At 41.9% G+C, this 13837-nt stretch overlaps 1 protein-coding gene and 1 non-coding gene across 34 annotated transcripts in view; both read left to right on the plus strand.

Moving 5' to 3' along the window:
* MACF1 (microtubule actin crosslinking factor 1) overlaps positions 1-13837 on the plus strand; it is a 410941-nt gene that overhangs the window by 261559 nt on the left and 135545 nt on the right. For 26 of the 33 annotated variants that reach the window (XM_032247548.1, XM_032247549.1, XM_032247552.1 and 23 more), the window contains 5 exons: positions 2283-2498; positions 2585-2734; positions 8826-9059; positions 11325-11474; positions 12692-12925. In XM_032247548.1, coding sequence (XP_032103439.1) covers positions 2283-2498; positions 2585-2734; positions 8826-9059; positions 11325-11474; positions 12692-12925 — 984 coding nt within the window. The remainder of the gene's footprint in view (positions 1-2282; positions 2499-2584; positions 2735-8825; positions 9060-11324; positions 11475-12691; positions 12926-13837) is intronic. The other 7 variants (XM_032247560.1, XM_032247559.1, XM_032247562.1 and 4 more) reach the window with 1 other exon arrangement.
* Positions 8364-8467, plus strand: LOC116529648. Its single transcript, XR_004259584.1, has one exon. It is a non-coding gene; the product is annotated as a small nucleolar RNA U13 (small nucleolar RNA).

Genomic DNA, 13837 nt, shown 5'->3' on the forward strand with positions numbered 1-13837 from the left:
ATCAGGAAAAAAAAAATTTTTTTTTTTTTAATGCATAAATTCACAAAGGAAAGACAGCAAGAGAGAAGAAGACAGCAGTAAAATTTAAAAGTTAGAAAGCAGATGGATGAGGAGGTAACTACCTTAGCAAGCCAGAGTAAACCAGATCCTCAACTTACAGTGGAGGAAGCTAGGGAGGGAACAACCTGATTTACACTACAGAACTCCCCAAAGCCTCAGAGGTTGGGAGCACCAGAAAGCAGAGATGGAAAGTGATATGCAAGTGGGGTTATAATTGGTTTAAAATCTATTTAGGAAGCAATTAGACCTTTAGATTTTCAACTTACTTCACATAGTCTGGCAACTGCTTGTGCCATGCTCTAGCAGAATACCGAATATTCATCCTCTGAGGAAAGTAATTGAGAGTGTCTCTTGATTAGGGACAGCCGCCATTTATTGAAGGTAAATATTCCAGACAAATCGGTAGGCTTAACTGGAAGTTCACATATGGTACTGAATCTTGAGTTGTATCCTTGCTCCTGCTATGGTTTGACCAGCCCAAGGGGCTTTCCAAGGGGAAAGACCTAATAGTACTGATATAAGTGGTTTCCCAACTGTATAGCCCAACTCCATCACCCTCAGTGAAAACTACAGCCAGCAGAGCAGAGTTTATAGTCAGCTTTTTAGGGCATTACTTTCCACATGAGCATCCAGAAAGCTTCTGATACAAAAGGAGAGGCTAAAACAAAAGAAAAAGAAACTTGGACAAAATAGAGACTATTTAGGAAGAAAAACATCCTTAGGGCCAGTCACAGTGGCTCATGCCTGTAATCCCAGCACTTTGGTAGGCCAAGGCAAGAGGATTGGTTGAGCCCAGGAGTTTGAGACCATCCTGGGCAACATAGTAAGAAATTAGCCAAGGCTGGTGGTGTATACCATAGTCCTAGCCACTCTAGACACTCAGGAAGCTGAGGCAGGAGGATTGCCTGAGCTCAGGAGTTTGAGGTTGCATTGCGCTTTGAATTCATCACTGCATTCCAATCTGGGAGATGGAGTGAGATCCTGTCTTAAAAAAAAAAGAAATAAAAATGTATTCAAAAGCACCACCCATTTAAAGGACCAAAAAAATACATTGAAAAAGTCTAACTGGAGATCTCTGAAGACCTGGAAACACTCATCTCAGAGAAACCAAAGGAGGAAGAGTCGGCTCTAGTAACTGCTGCAGGGAGATCAAGTACAGTGAGGACTAAAGGGGAGATTCAGCTCCTAAAAGTTATTGGTGACTTTAAACAGTTTCAGTGAAGTGGTGGGATATAAACTAACTCACAGCTAGAATAAATGAGATTGGAAAGTGGAGACAATTAATGTAGATCATTCTTTCCACAAGCCTTATGTTATGTAGAGGCAAGGAATGAGGTGAGACACTACCTGAAGGAGATGGACTGAAAGGAATGTTTTGAATGGATTTTGGACTGAGAATAAAGAGCCAATTAAAAAGGAGAACTTGAAGTTAGAAGAGGGAGGAAGTGGTAACTGATGGAACCAGTCCCTTAAAAACATAGAAAGACAGCCTTGAGAGGGAGGAAGAGTGGCTGTTTCACTGAAATTGGAGGTTAAGAGTTGTCATAGGATTGGAGTCACAATGAAGACAAATTGTAGTGGTTTACTGATTCTCTCAATATCCAGTATGTGACCTTGAGTAGGGTGGCTGAACCGGAGCTGAGGATGATGGCCCAAAGAACTATATCAAGTTCTTCCACAGCTTATTTCTGGCTTCTCTGTTGAGGACCAGAATATTACAGACTAGATGAGTGGGAAGGCTGGTTGAGGATAGCCTTGTGTCCTTTGATTCCATGCCCCTGGAATTTAGAGTGGAAGAGTCATATTTTGGGTTGATTTATTTTGTAGCACATTAATTCTGCACAGCTGCTCCTTGGGGAAAGGCATAGTGACACCTTAGAGAGGCAGCAAGTTACAGTGGAGGAAGCATGCTGCACTGAGTCAGAAAACCTGAATCCAAGTCCTGGCTGTACTGCTTACCAGCTGGGTGACCTTGGACAAAAACTGTTCACATTTTTTTTAAGCAATGAAGGATCTCTTCTGTAAATCCAGAACAATAACATCTACCTTGCCTCATGAATTAGTGATGGTGAGAACCAAGTAAACTAATGAACGTACATAAAAACACTTTCTAAGCTCTAAAGTGTGTGTAAACATGGGGTGAGAGAGAAATGTGTTCACAACTGATTCCCAGATGGATTTCTAGTCTTGCTTTTATAGGTAACTCCACTTTATTCCCTCAGCTATTAGACAGGGAGTTAAAGGATCTGACCACCTTGGTCAGTCAGGAATTGGAGTGTGTGAATCAGATTATTGTCAGCCAGCCTCAAGAAGTCCCTGCTCAACTGTTGAAGGCTCTAGAGAAAGATGCCAAGAATCTTCAAAAGTCTCTCAGCTCTGTGAGTGACACTTGGAATTCCAGGCTACTCCACTTCCAGAATGCTGTGGAAGTAGAAAAGGTAGCATTTTGTTTTTATTCATAAAGGCTCACAAAGTCTGGGTGGGTGGGAGATTTTTATAATGTGATTTGCCATTTATTTCTTAGACTAAAGTGTTAAACCAGCACACACAGCTAGAAGGCAGACTTCAAGATCTGAGCGCCTGGGTTGGCAATACCAGTCTTATTCTGAACAGCAAGGGATCTAACAGTGAAACAGATGTTGACAGCCTGAACCGCTGTCTCCAACAGTATGAGGTAAACTTTCTACCCATTCTCAAGCATATTTTCTTTGTCCTTTGAGTTATATCAAATTTTATTTTCCTGCTAGGCAAACCAGTATCCATATTTATCTTTTTTTTTTTTTTTTTTTTTTCGAGATAGAGTCTCACTCTGTCACGCAGGCTGGAGTGCTGTGGCGCTATCCCAGCTCACTGTAACCTCCGCCTCCCAGATTTAAGAGATTCTCCTGCCTCAGCCTCCCAAATAGCTGGAAGTACAGGCACCCACCACCATGCTTGGCTCATTTTTGTATTTTTAGTAGAGATGGGGTTTCACCATGTTGGCCAAACTGGTCTTGAACTCCTGACCTCAGGTGATCTGCCCGCCTTAGCATCCCAATGTGCTGGGATTACAGGCATGAGCCATCACACCCATCCATTTTTATCTTTCTTAGAAAGTCTGATTTTCCATTTTATAAATAAAGTCAACTATGTTTAGGTTTTTAAATTATCATATCTCTGGCCAGGGGTGGTGGCTCACACCTGTAATACCAGCACTTTGGTAGCCTGTGGTGGGTGGATCACCTGAGGTCAGGAGTAAGAAACCAGCCTGGCCAACATGGTGAAACTCTTTCTCTACTAAAAATACAAAAAAATTAGCCGGGCGGGGTGGTGGGTGCCTGTAATCCTTGAGAGGCTGAGGCAGGAGAATTACTCGAACCCCAGAAGCAGAGGTTTCAGTGAGCTGAGACCGTGCCATTGTACTCCAGCCTAGGCAACAAGAACAAAATTCCATCTCAAAAAAGATTATCATATCCCTGGAGCTTCAGTGATTATAATTAGTTCTCCTTTCAGCTATTCTCTGAGATATCATCTACAGAATGACCTATTATTATCAATCTCATTTTATCTTTATAAATGAGCATCTAGAATCTGTCCTTTGTTTCTCTTGACCAAGATACAATCCTGCATGCATGCACACACGTACCAATTTCAGGAGATTGTTGTTGTTGTTTCAGGGATACATGTGCAGGTTTGTCTTATAGATAAACTGCATGTCATGGGGATTTGATGTACAGATAATTTTATCACCTGAGTAATAAGCATAGTACCCAATAGTTAATTTTTCTGATCCTGTCTCTCTTCCCATCCCCCACCCTCAGGTAGGCCCCATTGTCTGTTTTTCCCTTCCTAGTATCCATGTGTTCTTGTTTAGCTTCCATTTATAAGTGAGAACATGCCATATTTGGCTTGCTGTTCCTGTATTAGTTTGCTTAGGACAATGGCCTCCAGCTCCATCTATGTTGCTTTAAAGGATATGATCTCATACTTATGGCTGGATGTATTCCATAAAATGTGGTGTCCCCATTTTCTTTATCCAGTTAATCATTGATGGGCAATTAGGTTGATTCCATGTCTTTGCTATTATGAACAGTGCTATACTGAACATACACATACGTGTCTTTATGACAATGATTTCTGTTCCTTTGGGCGTATACCCAATAATGGGATTGCTAGGTCAAATGTATAATTTTAAGTTCTGTGGAATCGCTGCAGTGCTTTCCACCATGGCTGAACTCAGGAGAATTTTTGATGGGCTATTTAGAGCATGGGTTGGCAAACTTTTTTGTTGTTGTTGAGATGGAGTCTTGCCTTGTCGCCCAGGCTGGAATGGTGCAGTGGCACAATCTCAGCTCACTACAACCTCCACCTCCTTGGTTCAAGCAATTCCCCTGCCTCAGTCTCCTGAGTAGCCGGGACTACAGGCGAATGCTACCAGACCCAGCTAATTTTTTTGTATTTTTATTAGAGATGGGATTTCATTATGTTTGCCAGATTAGTCTCCGACTCCTGACCTCAGGCATTCTGCCTGCCTCGGCCTCCCAAAGTGCTGGGATTATAGGTGTGAGCCACTGCACCCAGCTGACAAACTTTTTAAATAAAGTCCCAGATAATAAATATTATAGGCTTTATGAACCATATGGAAAAGACCCATTTCTGTTGCAATCACTGAAAATTAAAGCAGCCATAGATAATACATAAACAAATGGCTATGGCTGTGTTCCAGTAAAACTTTATTTACAAAAACACGTGACAGGCCAGATTTTGCTTGGGGGCCATAGTTTGCTGACCCCCCTGCTCTAGAAAGATGCTTTTCTTCTTCATAATCCCCAAATTAATTGATTCTTTTTATTAGTCAATGAGAGAAAAATTAGGACGATGAGATACCTGTGAGCCAGTTTCCCCGCCAATACTGTTCTTTTTCGTTCTGTTCAAGATTATATCAGGTATTACAGTGGTTTAATTCAGCCTTCTGCTATAGAGAGATAACCCTCTTCTTCAACATTTTAGAATGTCAGAAGAGAACTAGAAATGTCTACTCCTTCTGTTACATCTTCTCCCTTTTCCCCAATCTTTTTTTTTGTTTGTTTGTTTTTGTTTTTTTTTTTTTTGTTTTTTTTTGAGATGGAGTTTCGCTCTTGTTACGCAGGCTGGAGTGCAATGGAGCGATCTCGGCTCACCGCAACCTCCGCCTCCTGGGTTCAGGCAATTCTCCTGCCTCAGCCTCCTGAGTAGCTGGGATTACAGGCACGCGCCACCACGCCCAGCTAATTTTTTGTACTTTTAGTAGAGATGGGGTTTCACCATGTTGGCCAGGATGGTCTGATCTCTTGACGTTGTGATCCACCCGCCTCGGCCTCCCAAAGTGCTGGGATTACAGGCTTGAGCCACCGCGCCCGGCCCTTTTCCCCAATCTTAAGAGAAGCAGACATAAAAGTTTGTTTATGGTCAACCGATTCACAATCTTATCCCTCTTTATCACGAAAGAGTTGACCTGCCTCTTCCTCTTATACCTTTTATCCAAAGATATCACTGAGGGAAAGCAATTCAGGCTTTTTCCAGCCTTTATCTGTTTGCTAAGATATTACAAAGAAGCAAGCATGAAAAAAATTCCCATGACATAATATGAGATAGAAAAACATACAGACATAGAGCATCTCATGCACTGGTGCCCTCCCCTAGTTATAATATGTGAATCCTCTTGTAGGCAGAGAACAACAGTCTAAGCCTTGTTTTCCTAGTGATAGTTTCCTAAATTACTATGTTCACAAAGGAGGGAAGCTTTGTCTTATTGATAGCAGCGGCAAATCCGTATGGGTCTGCAGTAGCTCGGTTCTTGCCTCCTCAGGTGAAAGAATTTGACCAAGGGGCATAAGGCAGAGGGAGAGACTGAGACAAGTTATACAGCAGGAGTAAAAGCTTGTTTAAAAGTTTTAGGGCCAGGCGTGGTGGCAGGCGCCTATAATCCCCGTTACTCAAGAGTCTGAGGCAGGATAATTGCTTGAACCTGGGAGGTAGAGGTTGCAGAGAGCCAAGTTCATGCTACTGCACTCCAGCCTGGGTGATAGTGTGACTCTGTCTCAAAAAAAAAAAAAAAAAAAAAGTGTTTTAGAGCAGGAATGAAAGGAAGTAAAGTACACTTGGAAGAGGGCCAAACGGCCAACTTGAGAGATACAAGTGTGCTGTTTGTCCTTTGACTTGGGGTTTTACGTGTTGGCATGCTTCAAGGGGTTGTTTCTCCTCCCCTGATTCTTCCTTTGGGCTAGACTGTCTGCATGTGCAGTGGCCTGGCAGCACTTGGCAGGGGCCACACGTGTAGTGTGTTTACCGAAGTTGTACACGTGCTCACTTGAGGCATTTTCCCCTTACCAGTCAAGTGTTCCTAGAGGAAGTTCATATACCAGTTAAACTCAGCCACTTTACCTCTTAGTGCTCATGCTTGAGCCCACTCACCCAGCTCCTGAAATCTTATTGGGAAGCTGCTAAATACCAGCTTCAGGTGTTTTACTATCTATTGAGAGCCTGCCTTTCCCTGGTGCCAGCTGCAACCAATTATTATTTTAGTGATATGGTTGAACAACCACCTGACCATCACCTGATGGTCGCCTGACCTTCTTGGAGGAGACCATCAGGTGATGTGGAGGTGGGCAGGGCCTCTCATGCCCTGCTCATGCCTGCATAACTACCTACTGTAACATTATGATAAATATTCAAGAAGCCCCCCCCCCCCCCCCCCCCCCCCTCTGCAGGATTGACTACTCTCAATTTATCTACTTTCAGTTTCGAAGTGATGGAGATCCTGTATAATTACATGCTTTTTTTTTTTTTTGAGATGGAGTTTCGCTCTTGTTACCCAGGCTGGAGTGCAATGGCACGATCTCTGCTCACCACAACCTCCGCCTCCTGGGTTCAGGCAATTCTTCTGCCTCAGCCTCCCGAGCAGCTGGGATTACAGGCACCCGCCACCATGCCCAGCTAATTTTTTCTTTTTTTTGTATTTTTAGTAGAGACGGGGTTTCACCATACTGACCAGAATGGTCTCTATCTCTCGACCTTGTGATCCGCCCACCTCGGCCTGGGATTACAGGCGTGAGCCACCGCACCCGGCCACATGCTTTTAATAGTATGAAAACAGATGATTTTAGTGTTAGGACAGTTGTTACAACTTTAACGGAATAATATATAATACAAGAAAGTCTGAGTGTAATCTTTCACAGATTAAAAAATAGTATAAACAGCATTATTTGCTCAAAAAATCAAATTTTAGCCTGAGTGTGGTAGCTCATGCCTGTAATCCCAGCACTTTGGGAGGCTGAGAGGAAGGATCACTTTAGCCCAGTAGTTTGAGACCAGTCTGGGCAATGTAGTGAGACTCCATGTCTACAAATAATTTTAAAAATTAGCTGGGCATGGTGGTGTGCACCTATGGTCCCAGCTACTTGGAAAGCTGACGTGAGAGGATTGCTTGAGCCCAGGAGGTCAAGGCTGCAGTAAGCTTTGTATGCACCACTGCACTCTAGCCTAGGTGACACAACAGGATCCTATCTCAAAAAACAAAAATTTTAGCCAATCACAAATTATATATTTTCTCAGTACTGGCCTACAAGTAACTAATTGCTGGACAGATACAAATAGATATTTGAACCTAAGAAAGTACAATTAGGTACATCTCAGATCAGAAATTCATGTTATACTTTCCAAAACTTTTTTAAAAAATTCATAGCTGGGCACAGTGGCTCATGCCTGTAATCTCAGCACTTTGGGAGGCCGAAGAGGGCAGATCACTTGAGGCCAGGAGTTCGAGACAAGCCTGGACAACGTGGCAAAACCCTGTCTCTACTAAAAATACAAAAAATTAGCCAGGCATGGTGGTGCACGCCTGTAGTCCCAGCTACTAAAGAGGCTGAGGCACAAGAATTGCTTGAACCAGTGAGGCAGAGGTTGCAGTGAGCCAAGATCGAACCACTACACTCCAGCCTGGGCAGCAGAGCAAGAAAGACTCTATTTGTTCTTTTTTTGAGACGGAGTTTCACTTTTGTCACCCAAGTTGGAATGCAGTGGCGTGATCTTGGCTCACTGCAACCTTCACCTCCCGGTTCAAGGGATTCTCCTGCCTCAGCCTCCCGAGTAGCTGGGATTATAGGTGCCTGCCCAACTAATGTTTGTATTTTTAGTAAAGACAGAGTTTTGCTGTGTTAGCCAGACTAGTCTTGAACTCCTGACCTCAGGTGATCTGCCCACTGCGGCTTCCCAAAGTGCTGGGATTACAGGCATGAGCCACCGTGTCCAGCCCCAAGACTCTGTTTAAAAAAAAAAAAATTCAGATCCTTTTGTAGTTCATGAGCATGATGATTGGATGTTCAGACGCTTCTGTGAGATGTGCTACCCTTGAACCTTGTTACGATGTCGGCACATTATCCGTCTGACCAGAAAAAAAAAAAAAATTCACAGATATTCTGGATTAACAATAGTATAATTATGCTAGCATAAATAATTAAAAGCTTACTGCATTTGGAAATCAAGGTAGGTCCAGTAAAGGAAACTTTTTTTTTTCTTTCTTTCTTTTTGTTAAGGAAACAATTCTAATTTATGAGGAGTTTGGAGAGACCAAAAGTGAGAGAGACTTTAATTCTGGTTTGGCCCTAGAATCATGAGTGCCAGTTATGAAAATACAGGAAATTAGCCTCTCTGGTTCTGTTGGTTTTCTTCCTGGATTGAGAAATGGAAGTTTCATGGTTTTGTTTTGTTTTGCTTTGTTTTTGGTTTCCTTTTTCTATTTACCTTAGGATTTGAAACAGCCCATGGCTGAAAGGAAATCTCAGCTCGATGCTCTTGCTTTTGATGTTCAGTTCTTTATCTCGGAACATGCCCAGGACTTGTCTCTTCAGCAGAATCGACAGATGCTGAGGCTTCTGAATGAACTGCAGAGGTCCTTCCAGGACATTTTGGAACAGACTGCAGCTCAGGTGGATGCCTTGCAGGGCCATCTTCAACAAATGGAGCAGGAAGCCCTGGTGAAGGTCAGACTGAACCAGCAGCTGGGCTCAATTTGTTATTTGGGATGTCCACTGTCATTGGGTTTTCTGGCCAGACTCTGTGTATCATGATTGTAGGAGTCTGGGTTCACCAGTTTTGAAATTTCATGTCATGCAGGCCAGTGTGGTTCTAGTCCAGGAGGCAGCTATTCTGGCTGTTTTTCTTGCCATGTCTTTGGTTTTACATGTGTGTGTGAGAGAATATATGTGTTTACATGTGTATACATATGCAAGTGTTTTCTTTTAGTGAGACTTTTCCTTCAGTGTATCTCATTGTCTCTGACTTTCAAATGAAAATCATGTATCTAGTTATTTCCCTACTTTACTTTTTCTTTTAGCATTCTTTTGAGGGCTTGTAAGAACATCTAGATACTCTGGACTCTTGAGAAGAAATGTCCTGAAATCAGTTTCATTCTACTTAATTTATTTCAAATGATTTATAATCAGCTTCCTTGACAATCTTTAAATGGCTGACAAGGAAATTTTTATTAGAATCATTAATTTTTGGCTCTTTAAAAATTAATATTATTTTCTTGCACCCTTCCTCACACTGTAGTGCCCAGTGCTTATTCAATCATGGAAAATAGTATGTAGAAGCAGGGATAATACTTAAAAACAAACAAACAAAAAAACTAACCATCCTACCATCTTCCATCATGACTCCCTTCTTGCAAAGCTCATTTCAATGTAATTACATTAATAATAACATCAAAACCTTGGAATACCTAGAATGATGTTTATGCCATTTCTGCTGTTTGAATAGTAAGTTGGCATATAGCAAGATGACATTAGAATTATCATTATCACCAGAAAATTTGTCTCAAGGGCTCCTTTATTAAATATTGTGCAAAAAATTGAGCTTTTGAGTCAGACTTTAAGGTAATTAGGGTAGCCAGTACCATATGTCCCCTATTACTATCTCATTTTTTCAACTGTATTGAAATTGCGATATACCAATGGAAAGCTTTAGGTTACTTTCCAAAACTGAGCATCTGCAATGCTCTAATTCAGGAGTTTATATAGCATAATATAACCTTTGGATAATTAATGAAGTAACATTGGTCTGAGCCACCTTAAGACCAGACCCAGCCCAGATTCAGGGTAAACTCCTGAGCTGGAACAGGTGATAGAACTGCATGTGAACATCCTCCCTGAGCATGTAATTAATTCCACAATGCTAATTAACCTTGTTATTGTCAGAAATGCTCTGCTTCTCTCAATATTTGCCCTGAATGTGTGTATATGTCTCTGTGTTAACTTGTTTGCTTTGCTTTTTTCAGATTCAGTCTGCACCCATCCTAACCCATGAAGATCCTGTTTTACAGCTGAAGAGCTCTTAGGAATTCTCTTCCAGAGCCCTTCTATTTGTCCTAAAGAGGGGGAGAGAGGGCCAGTTTGGGCACCTGTTTGTAAGTGCAGGTGACTAAAGCGCCATCAGAAGGTAGAAACTGGTGGAAAATGGTTTTAGAAGGATGGTCAGGAGAACACATCATGCTCAATTGCTCAGTCAGGTGCTTCAATGTCATACAACTGAGATAAAATCTAGAGAAAGGATCAGGCACAGAAACATATTCCCTCTCTCTCTCCTTGGGCCTGGCCTGTTCCTTTGATAGTAGTGTAGATAACTAAAGGACTGAGCCAGTTGGCTATTCTTGGGCACTTTCCTTCCCAAAATAGTAAGATCTAGCCCCTCATGCCTGGGGTGTAATCGTTTTATTTAATGAGTCTGCATTGATGAGACATTTGATTTATAAAGTCAGCTCAGTTATTAAGAAGCTTGATTAGCTTATGAATTATCCAGATCTTTGATTTTTCTTTCTACTCCAATTCTTCTACTTTTCCATATTATGCAGCAAATCTTTGGTTCTAGTGGAGGGATTGATCAGAACCACCAAATTATTATCATCATTATCATGTGTGGATTTCAAACATCTGGGCTCTTTGTTCTCCATTTCCAAAGATAATAATAGAAGTCTGGTGAAGGAGCTCTCAAACCAAAACCTAAAGTAGAAGCATTCTCTCTCATAATTATCCTGATAATTAGTGGTCTAGTCCATAGACCCAGGTCAGTGGACTGTCCAAATGAGGGGAGCTTTCCGAATATGACTTCTGTGCCTTTTCCTATTCTAGTCTCCCACCAACTTTTCCATCCTTCAGATATAACCTTCCTGTTTTACATTTCAGGGAGTTTCTTGTATTTGTAAAATGTGAATTAGTAAATGTCTCTTGACCCCTTTGCATTTTAATTAGACCCTGCAGAAACAACAAAATACCTGTCACCAGAAACTGGAGAATCTTTGCAGTTGGGTAGGACAGGCAGAAAGAGCACTGGCAGGCCACCAAGGGAGAACCACTCAGCAGGATCTCTCTGCTTTGCAGAAGAACCAAAGTGACTTGAAGGTTAGTGAGAATCTTGTCAGTTTTTTCTTTTCTTTTCTTTTCTTTTTTTTTTTTTGAGACAAAGTCTTTCTCTGTTGCTCAGGCTGGAGTGGAGTGCAGTGGTGTGATCTTGGCTCACTGCAGCTTCGACCTCCTGGGCTCAGGCAATCTTCCCACCTCATCAGCCTCCCCCAGGAACTGGGACAAAGGTGCAAGCCTTTAATTTTTAATTTTTTTTGTAGAGATGGGTATCAATCACTGTATTGCCAAAGCTGGCCTCGAACTTCTGGGCTCAAGCAAGCCTCCTGCCTTGGCCTTGGCCTTGACTTTGGCCTTCACCTCTCAGAGTGTTAGGATAACAGGTGTGAGCCACCACGCCCGGCAATTTTTTCATTCCTTCGACAGATAATTTAGTGCTTAAGGGTCGGCAACAATGGTAAACAGACATCATTCCTGGCCTTGTGAAGCACACAGTGTAGCAAGGCAGACAGAGAAATTATACAGGTTATTACAAAAATGAGCATAAAATTATTAACTGTTATATCTATAAAGGAAAACTCATATGAGAACATATACCAGAGAGACCCAATCTAGTTTAGGATTTCAGAAAAGATTATCTTGAAGAAGTGTCACCTAAACTTGAGAAATGAAAGATACATTGGGGTTAATGCATGAAGAGGTAGGAGGAGGAAGAGAACATACCAGGCAGAGGCTTATGTATTGGTCTTGAGACGGGAATGGGATTGAGCACAACATATTCAAGAACTGAAAGAAAGCTAGCTCAATTGGACTGCAAAGAACAAGAGTAAAATTAGGGAAAGATGAAGTTGGAGGGATAGATGGGACCTATATCACTCTGGACCCCATAGGCCACATTAAAGATAAGGAGTGATACTCAAGAGAGTATAACGGCCCATCAGGCCTTCACTCTGCTAAAATTGTGTTGTCAACTGCTCTTTTTTGAAAGAATGATCTCTTTGAGGATAACGCATTACAAAATGGAAACACTTCTCATACTCAAGTTTATAGACAATCTTCTTTTTTGGCTTCACTAAATATTTGCTTAGAAAATAAAATAAAATTTGTTTGCATTGATTTAAGCCTAAACCTGAAGCAAATTGTTGTCAGGGACTGTATACAGGACTATATGTCATCCTAGCCATTCCATCTTTATACCATTAGAGGACTTAGAAGCACTAAAGTTGAAGGCTCTGCCATTCCTATTTTCTTGTGTTAAGGATTTACAGGATGACATTCAGAATCATGTCACCTCATTTGCCACTGTTGTCAAGGACATTGAAGGGTTCATGGAAGAGAATCAGACCAAGCTGAGCCCACATGAGTTGACAGCTCTTCGGGAAAAGCTTCGTCAGGCTAAGGAGCAATATGAGGCTCTCCAGGAACAGACACGGGTGGCCCAGAAGGAGCTGGAGGAAGCAGTGACCTCAGCCTTACAGCAGGAGACTGAAAAGGTAATAGACTGCTATGACACTTCATATTTTTCAAAAAAGAAAATTTCGGTACCAACACAAATAAAAGACAATGAGGGAAAATGGTCTTATAGAATGCACAGAATCATGAGGAAGGACTACTTCAGGAGCTAGTCTGTTTTTTGTTTTTTGAGACAGAATCTCTGTCACCTAGGCTGGAGTGCAGTGGCATGATCTCAGCTTAATGCAGCCTCCGCCTCCCAGGTTCAAGTGATTGTCCTGCCTCAGCCTCCCGAGTAGCTGGGATTACAGGTGCCCATTGCTACAACTAGCTAATTTTTGCATTTTTAGTAGAGATGGGGTTTCACCAAGTTGGCCAGGCTAGCTAGTCTGTATTTTTACAAGAATCTATTTTTTACAAGAAACATCCAGGAGAGGACAGTTGGTTAAAAGTACATATTGCTCCCTCAATCCCCAAACATCTCGCTATCTGTATACTCATTCCCCTGACTAATTGAAAAAATATCAGAAAGAACTTAGTGAGGAAGGGTAATATTCTGAGGAGGAAAAAAGCAAATGGCATTTTTTTTTTTTTAAGACATAGTTTTGCTCTGTTGCTGAGGCTGGAGCGCAGTGGTGAAATCTTAGCTCACTGCAACCTCTGCCTCCTGGGCCCAAGTGATTCTTGTGCCTCAGCCTCCTAAGTAACTGGGACTACAGGTGCATGCCACCACACCCGGCTAATTTTTGTATTTTTAGTAGAGATTGGGTTTCACCATGTTGGTCAGGCTGATCTCAAACTCCTGACCTCAAGTAATCCTCTTGCCTCAGCCTCTCAAAGTGCTGGGATTACAGGTGTGAGCTACCATGCCCAGCCAAATGATGTATTTTAAGATGAGTCTAGACTGGTGATCTAAGATTACTAGGGAAAAATATCTATGAATTCTTAGCCAA

Source organism: Sapajus apella, unplaced genomic scaffold (assembly GCF_009761245.1).
Source record: "Sapajus apella isolate SASKATOON/1434 unplaced genomic scaffold, GSC_monkey_1.0 scaffold62, whole genome shotgun sequence".
Taxonomy (NCBI): domain Eukaryota; kingdom Metazoa; phylum Chordata; class Mammalia; order Primates; family Cebidae; genus Sapajus; species Sapajus apella.